The following is an 8323-nucleotide window of genomic DNA, read 5'->3' on the forward strand; positions in this document are numbered from 1 at the left end:
AACAAAAACAGTTGTTCTCATCAGAGAGTATTACTGTGAAACCAACAGACGCTAAGCTGAGGGGATTTTACTCCACTTTATTACCAGAAGGGGAGAGGGCTTAAGGGTGCTTCTTTCTGTTAGTTCACACAGAAATAACCAGAAAAAAAAACAACAAAAATCAACTCGGGTGTCATCGTTTTTATCAATAAAATAACACTTTCCAGCATCAAACGTTCAAAATGATTTGAATAAAGAAAACTAAACATTAGATGTCAGAAAAAAGTGGTTCCAATTCCAAAATGATGACATACTTCAGCACCTTTAAGGTCAGTCTGCACCTTCCGATCACATGATGTCCATGAGGGACCTTCTGGACATTTCTCATTTATGTCAGATTTATTGTATCTTTAAATTATTAATGATTTTCACACTGACTGAGCGCAGCGAGGTGATGAGTTCCTCACATATGTTGACCTTTTGGGAGGGTTATGGAGTACCAGCAGCAGCAAAGTCCTCACTTGGAGGCATTGACATGACATCATGTTAGAAGCGATTCATGCTCTTTGACTTCTTACCTGTGTCTTGTCGAAACTGGTGCATAGACTGCAGGTCGATGATGTAAGGAGAAAGCTGAGCATCAACTTGTCCCAGGACCACACTCCCCCGAGCGTCCCCCTTCAGGACGTTCTCTATGTGGTGACAAACCGCTGCACTGTACGGCCTCCAGCGCCCGTGTTCGTTCAGCCACTCCCAGACCACCACCCTGGCCACGCTCTGCGGGGGGTACCCCACCCCGTTCATGGGCAACCCCGACCCCGGACGTGCCATGGCTTTTTGTGGTGTCTGGCTATGTCCCAAACTTAGAACACCACTGCGGTCCTGCCAGTCAACTCACACTGTGGAGCATCTTCACCAGCCCCCACGGACAGAAACAATAAAAGCTGGAATCAGTGGGTGTTGGTGGTCCTCAGTTAGGTCATGCTGCTTTCATCGTCTGCAGGTACTCTCTGATCAGTGGAGAGGCAGCCTCCCTCCTCCTGCGCCTTGTGTTTGAAGTGGCAGCTGTTGATGAGAACTGCAGCTGGAGGACCCTACAACCACAGCAGATCTGCAGCAAAGAGACAAGAAACACAAGACAGAGCTCATGAAAAGGATTCAGGAACACTTTCAGAGATAAACCTGTTTCCTGCTGCAGTCCCATCACCTGTCTGCCTCTAGAAGACAGAATGTGACCCATACATGCAGGAGCAAGATGATGCTTATTGCCACACATATTGTTAATCAGATATTTCATAAAAATGTATTCGAAATTAGATTTTTTTAAAAGTAGCAATGGGATTTGAAAGAATGCGTAACACCTCCAGGGTCATTGTAAGCATACAGACCTGCAGGTAGCAGCCGTGGTGCCTCACGTCTGTCAGGTAGAGTCTGCATCTCCGGGGCTTCCGACGCAAATCTGATTGACCAAATAACTGGGATGATGAAGGAAAGAGATGGGGGTGTAAATCTTTGAATGCACCTGCTTTTGTTTTCACACCTGCAGGCACCTCTCAATCCCTGCACTCAAAGATCATTCCTCCAACGCGTCTTCCAGCGTCCCTCACAAAAGGAGAACGAGGCGCCGATCCATCTGCGTGAATGTGGTCCAGACCACAGCAGCAGCAGCAGCTTGTTGGTCCGCGTTGTTCACTCACGGTGTGCCCGGCTGTGCCGCACACGGAGGCGCAGAACCCCGCCGCGCAACGCACTGATCCCCGTTACGCAAAAACTGCGCACATCCCAAATGGAAACAAGCTGTCCCGCAAACAAGATCCACGCACACCTGTATGCACACAGCCGTGAATTTCAGCCAATGTGTGAAGCCATAATTAACGAGCACGGCATCCGGTCGGTGCCTTCAAAATAAAGGCCGTACTTTTACTTTGAAAAGACAACAAATGTCAAATGATTCCAACTCAAACCTATTAAAAAAATTTTTTTTTAAATGGACATCAAACTTTTCTGTAGCACAGAACCTGCAGAAAGTCAAACAGTGAACTGAAGGGGAAGATTGAGAGTCTGGAGGACACAAAACAATAACATGAAGGGCAGAAACAATGACAAGATTCAAACAAACTGTCGACAAAGTCATTATTGTTTTGCAGGAAACACAATTTAATGACATACCAAAAACTAGAGAAAAAAACCCCAAAATTTATATATATTTTCAATGTTTGCCTGTTATTATCAGACATCAATGCTCTGTTTTTAAAAAAAATATTGAGCTATATATTGACTGAATGATAACCGTCTCTGTGCTCATTGTCTTGTTTGAGAACCTTTACGACATTTTGAACTTAATCCAAACACGACAGGAAGCCATCAAAGAGACCAGTAAATCAAGGAGGCCACTGACATCCTATCAAACTGTAATTTTCTGGAGAATATGAGCTTCAATGATTTTTCTTTAGCAAACAGTCCTTTCAGGATTGGAGGTTTTTCTTCTTATAAAACAGTTTTATTCCACTGACTGCTTCCTAAAAAGGAAAAAAAAACCTGCACTGACATTTGTAATTAGTGGCTTCAGACGCAGCAGTTTCCATCAAATCTCTGCTGGAGCTTTAATGACACATGAAATGTGGCTTTCAAAGAGGCTATTATGTAATTTCAGATCCGCTTTTGAGCTGGAGAAGGTCATTTTGTTGTCTAATCATCCAATTTTTATACACTTCACCCATAGCATGGCAGCTGGAGCCTATCTGTCACTCTTCAGGAAAGCGGAGGAAAATTCCAGCCCAGAAGCTCATGCAGGAGAGCAGACAGACTTAGCTGAGCAGGCAGGAACGACCCAGAAGCATTAGGGGCATCAGTAAGGGAGGGGGCACTTTCATGAGGCCATGACAGAGTCATACTGGGTGACACATTTCATTCCATTTACAGCCATCACATAATCTGTCTGTGCGTCCTCTGCAGAGCTCCAAAAAGACATTCAAATCCATTTCATTTTCAAATATTTGTGACACTGTGTTAGCTGTCCAATTGATTCAAGTCTAAATGAATCCCTACAAAAGTAAGCCAGGAAACAGGAGGCTTAAGAAAGAAATCTTACATTTAGAATTTTCTTTGTACATGGAACAGAAAAAATGACTCATAGCAGCTTAGAGAACAATAATACAGGCAAAATTAAAGTCGTTTCTTAGTGTAGGTTATGGAAAAACCAAACATGAGAGATTGATGGACTTCCATCAAATTCCCAACCCACCAGTGATGACATTTTTAGGAGACCAGCGCCCTCTTGTGGACTGTTCTTGTAAGAGAACAATTTCCTAGAAACAACTGGATTCACGAGAAATCTAAAGGCCAAATAAAAGCTTACATGATATGTATTTTTGACAGAATTACAGGGTAGAAATTTACCAAAAAAAAAATCAGATCAACAAAAAATAGGCTCATGTGGGCTGATGTCACATGCGCTCATGAAAACACTGACATGCAGACAATAGTTATAGATTTAATCTGCTGCCAGTTCAGTCAGTTGTTTGAGCAACTGAAAAAGCTTCATTCACAAACTCCTTTGTTGATGACTCATCCAAAACAAAGACCAGTTCCAAACTGAAAGAGCGCCAACTATCAATCTGACTGAACTGAACCTCCCAACTGCACAGAACAGGTTAAAGTGGCTTTGTTTTTGTGGTTTTGTTTCAGTTCAGGTTATGCTTGCTGCACATTTCTGCAGAATATAAATAAGTGCAAATCCACAACTCTGGTCTCCCTCGAACCGTGCATCATTTGATGGTTTCCAATCAGTGTCCGTCTGCTGCTAAATTTAGGAGCAGAAAGCTGGCTGTAGTGCAGAACTGGCCCTCTAGGCCCTAAATGATGCAGTGCCAGCTTTTCCCTCAAAAGCACAAGCTGGGACAGGCTTCAGTTTGGTCGAGGAAGAGTACCAACAACAAGGTTTTTTTTTTCTTCCAATATTTTCTTTTGTAATAAATTTGTGTGAGGCTTTAGAGAGGGGAGTGTCAACACAACGCTGCTTTTGTGTTTTTTGTCTTAAGTTCCTGCTGCAAACTCAAAAAGTTTACAACTATTGGAGCTAAAGTTTAAAGAAAAATTAAAAAAGAGTGTTTTAAATAAATTTGGCTGACCCATATGCATACAAGCACGATCAAGATCAAAGACCAAACTTCATGTAGAAGACTAAATACATAGAATTCAAAGGCAAACAGCACCCCCTTGTGGCGTTTTAAAAAAAGGGAAAAAAGTTACTTTTTTATATTAAACTTAAAAAATAATCACAGTATAATGCTCTGAAATGCCCCTTTTTATTGTTCTTCATCACTTTCAGACAAATCAGTTATTTATTTCCTTATAAAACTTCACTTTCACACATTTGCTCACACAAACTCCATCACATTCTGAAATAAGATGTTTATTATTGAATAAAATATATACTGAAATCTCTTCACATGCCATTTTCATCCTAACACAATTGCTGCCTGTTCTCTTTTCAAGTTTTATAATCTGATGAATGCACATTGCTTTTGTACAAATATTTACACAGTAATACAAAGGATCACAGTGTTTTCGACAATTAAACAAAGTCATTAAACCTACAAAATTGATGCAAACACCCACAATATTAGTTTAAAATTACACTGAAAAATATATAAATCATAAAAAAAAACCTCGAACAGTCTGAATGAAGAGTAAATTGAAGCAGTACAATGATTCAGTCCAGCAGGACTCATAGAATGACGTAGGTAAAGAGAGCCATGATGGCGGCGCTGATCAGCCCGGAGATGGGAACTGTGACGAACCAGGCGATGAAGATGTTTCTGAACAGACGCCAGTCAACGGATTTCCTGGAGCGCAGCCATCCCACAGCCACCACAGACCCCACCTGTGCACAGCAGGTATGACAGATGATTAGAGAAGATCAATGCCAGCACTGCAAACTCTATCTTTTCAAGTACCTTGCAGTGGGTCGTGCTGACAGGAAGACCGACGTTTGACGCCACGACGACTGTGACGGCAGAAGCGAGCTCAATGCTGAACCCACTGAAATAAAAGACAGTTTTGTGCAGTTTGACAACCCTTAAAGAAATTGTCTAAATGGTTTATTCAACCTATACCTTGAGGGAGTAATTGGAGTGAGATCTTTGCCCATGGTCTGGATGACCCTCCGACCCCAAACCCAGAGTCCCACGCAGATTCCCACTCCTCCATACAGAAGCAGCCAGATGGGTGTGGGTGCATCCGACACCACAGAGCCACTGTCGTAGAGAAGCCACAGCGCCACCAGAGGCCCGATAGCGTTGCTGTTGGGAAAAATAGAAGAAAATAAACTCTCTGAGTGACCTTATATCACCAAAATCCATTCATGAAGAATACGCTTGCTCACCTGACATCGTTTCCTCCGTGTGCAAAAGAGCCAAAGCAAGCTGTGAGAATCTGCAAAAACTGGAAAAGCAACGAGGCAGCAGGCGGGTCGACCTCCAGCTCATCTTCCTCCGGTGAGGGCTCCTGACTGGCCTCCAGAGTCTCGGCCCCGTCCCGAGCCGCGCTGCTGCTGGTCACAGCGGAGCTGTAGCTGCTGTAACTGTCCACCCTGGATCTCCTCTGCAGTCCGTTTTCCACATCCCTGTATTTGGGATCTCCGTGTATTCCATAGATGGCCATGGTGTAGGACGTGTAGCTGTTGTTCCTGCGCATGGGCCGCTCCTCCGTGTCGCTGTCACCGATGCATTCCCCCACTTTGGCCATGTGGAGCTTGTGCAGAAGGTCTTTGTAAAGGCCGGAGTCTTTGTGGATGGTGTGCGAGCGTCCGCTGCGGGGATCGGTGATCGTCATGGGGCCGATGCTGCCATTCAGACCTGCAAATGCAACGGAGCTCAATTTCATTCAACAGCAAAGTTTCAGTTGGCGAGATTGTGAAAAATATACAATTAAGTATTTCAGTGCATGAACTTCATACCGCTGCACAAATCCAAGTCTTTACACTCTACGTCGTTGTTCAGGTCGGCCTCCTCGGAGCCTCCGAGTTTGAACGCCACTTTATGACTGTCTGCTGGAGGAGTCTGAGGGTCCGGCTGTCTGAAGGGTCGCTCCTCTGGCACGGGTTTACTGGCGTTTTTCTCCATTAGTGGAGTTTCACAGGGAGCAGCAGCCGTCTGTCCTACAGTACATTTTAAAAAATCAGTTTATCAATCATTAATAAAAAAAAAAGTCAAAATTGATTCATCAAAAAATGACTGAATCCAGTTTTCTTCAACGTCGCATTTTTTGGTTAAATGGTGCTTTTAGTTACCTTTTTTTCAGCTTAAATTACAAAGTATTGTCCATAATGACATTAAATGGAAATTTAAAAATATTAATTGTTATTTTGCTAATTATTATGGCATTAAAAATCATAGAGTTGTAAATAAAAAAAACCTCTATCAACAATTACATTTGTGTTTTAGTCATTTCCAAAACATTTACAGTCCTTGAGAAAAGTGTATCTGTCAGCTGGCATGAATCCACTTTCTCACAGGCTCCAGTTTGGCTTTATCTCCTTTCAAGGACGAAGTTGTCAGAAGTGTTGCATTACTCACCTGCGATCTTTTTCTTGAGGCGTGGGCAAACGAAAAACCAAACCACCAACGCTGTGACAAAGGCGCAGCCCAGAGAGATGCACAGCGTACCCCACCATGGCACTCTGTCAAAGCCCAGCACTGTGCAAACAAGTCACGAGGGAGGAGCTTAAAACCTTATGTTACATTTTGTCCTTTGAAATAAAAAAAAAAGGACAACATGGTCACATCTCAGAGGGCGGGGCTTATCCCATCTCCTTTTCTGCACCTTCATAACAAATTGAGTAAATGGAGGTCACGGGACTTAAAGGACTTATATAAAATGGGGCTGCTCCTGACGCGTTGGCGTGCTGTTCTGGACAACAGTATCAGCAAGAGAACACGCTCGTCCAATCAGATAGCGAGCAGGAGGCCCATCTTGCAGAGCAGTGATAAAAGCGTCTGTTAGGGACAGAAAACGAGTCACTTCGCTGTTCGTCTTAAACTGAACTTGCTGTGGAGAATTTTTTGTTTTTAGCTTGAAATCAAGCCAAATAGAATAAAGTTTTGAGTCAGAAAATTTTATTTTGAAAAGACAAATATGACAGAACTAAAGTCATATGACAAGGAAACCCTTAAAAAATGAACTGGTCATCTGCTATATGACATATATGAAAGTTGGGGGAGTTGTGAGCAATTTGTAGAAAAATCAGCGTATAACTTCATGGTTTAGTTTTTCAGTGGCTTTTTAAAAATAACCCAGACCTGTTTGGCTCTAGATAAGGTCCTGCAGGAAAAAACATCTTTCTTTAATTATTTTTTTTTGTGGTCAAACAATGTTTTCTTCTGTTATTTCTTTCATTTTTGACAAAAACAGCTTCCTTTTTGACACTATTTATAATCTAAGACTCCAGAATCCAGGAGTTTGATCATTTTCTACTCTTGCTGTTGTGTGTAAGTGTGCATTTGTGACTCACTTGGAGCGCCTGTGTACATGATGGAGAAGAGGTTGATGCCAACAGTGATTCCATAGAAGATGGGAAGAGCTTTCAGTCCATTAGATCCAGGGTTAGGCTGTGAGGGGGAAAAGAATAACTTGTTTATGAGGTTTCTACAACTTCAACAAAAAGTCAAATCACAGGACAACATTTAACTTAAGTCTCCAACTGTTTATTAACATCAACTGCTGTGTGAGTCTTGATGGCTGCAACTCAGGTTTTTAAATTTGTTTTAAATGTATATGTTTCTTAATATGTAAAAACAGAAAGTATTAGGGAATTTGATGTTTGAATTTCCATGCACTGTACTTCCTAATAAACATTTATGGTAAAAATAAACAGATACAATCATTTATAGCCTTAGTATTGTGTGGAAAAAATGATTTTACATCAGAAATATTAAAAAGAAAAAATCAAGGTGATAGTGCCCTTTGCATCGTCTGTATTTTGTAAATAAGTTGTAAATAACTTTCTCTGCATGCACAAAAAAAAAAAAATCCTATTTTTGTAGATTTTAAAGTAATGCACTATTGAAGTCATATTGAAGTTACATTTTTTTTATTCAATTAACTCATAGTCACTTTCAGAAAGAGATTATCTGGAAAAAGTTAGACCATCACTTTTCCGGATAATTTTTACCCAATATAATAGACCCAATAAAAAGTATTTATAATTAAAAAGAATAGATACAAAAATAACACATGATAAATTAGAGTAATTATCTTATATTTTAAACTGTGGTTTGTGTAACAAAATTGAAAATCAAAACATAGGAGGATCCTAAAACATGCTTGAAAATTACTGAAAATG

At 41.3% G+C, this 8323-nt stretch overlaps 2 protein-coding genes across 6 annotated transcripts in view; both read right to left on the reverse strand.

The window, feature by feature from the left end:
* The window catches only part of dtx1 (deltex 1, E3 ubiquitin ligase), a 41914-nt gene extending 40056 nt beyond the window's left edge, over nt 1–1858 (reverse strand). For 2 of the 5 annotated variants that reach the window (XM_024275972.2, XM_024275968.2), the window contains exons 1-2: nt 1368–1858; nt 558–1090 (exon numbers count right to left, since the gene is read on the reverse strand). In XM_024275972.2, the coding sequence (XP_024131740.1) occupies nt 558–810 (253 nt within the window). In that variant the 5' untranslated portion in view covers nt 811–1090; nt 1368–1858. The remainder of the gene's footprint in view (nt 1–557; nt 1091–1367) is intronic. The other 3 variants (XM_024275970.2, XM_024275971.2, XM_024275969.2) reach the window with 3 other exon arrangements.
* A 2412-nt stretch (nt 1859–4270) lies between these two features.
* Nucleotides 4271–8323, reverse strand: part of slc20a1a (solute carrier family 20 member 1a) — a 6070-nt gene continuing 2017 nt past the window's right edge. The window contains exons 5-11 of the mRNA XM_024276305.2: nt 7493–7589; nt 6558–6677; nt 5939–6139; nt 5366–5837; nt 5097–5282; nt 4938–5022; nt 4271–4864 (exon numbers count right to left, since the gene is read on the reverse strand). Coding sequence (XP_024132073.1) covers nt 4709–4864; nt 4938–5022; nt 5097–5282; nt 5366–5837; nt 5939–6139; nt 6558–6677; nt 7493–7589 — 1317 coding nt within the window. The 3' untranslated portion in view covers nt 4271–4708. The remainder of the gene's footprint in view (nt 4865–4937; nt 5023–5096; nt 5283–5365; nt 5838–5938; nt 6140–6557; nt 6678–7492; nt 7590–8323) is intronic.

The sequence above is a fragment of the Oryzias melastigma genome, linkage group LG9 (genome assembly GCF_002922805.2).
Source record: "Oryzias melastigma strain HK-1 linkage group LG9, ASM292280v2, whole genome shotgun sequence".
NCBI classification, from domain to species: Eukaryota; Metazoa; Chordata; class Actinopteri; order Beloniformes; family Adrianichthyidae; genus Oryzias; species Oryzias melastigma.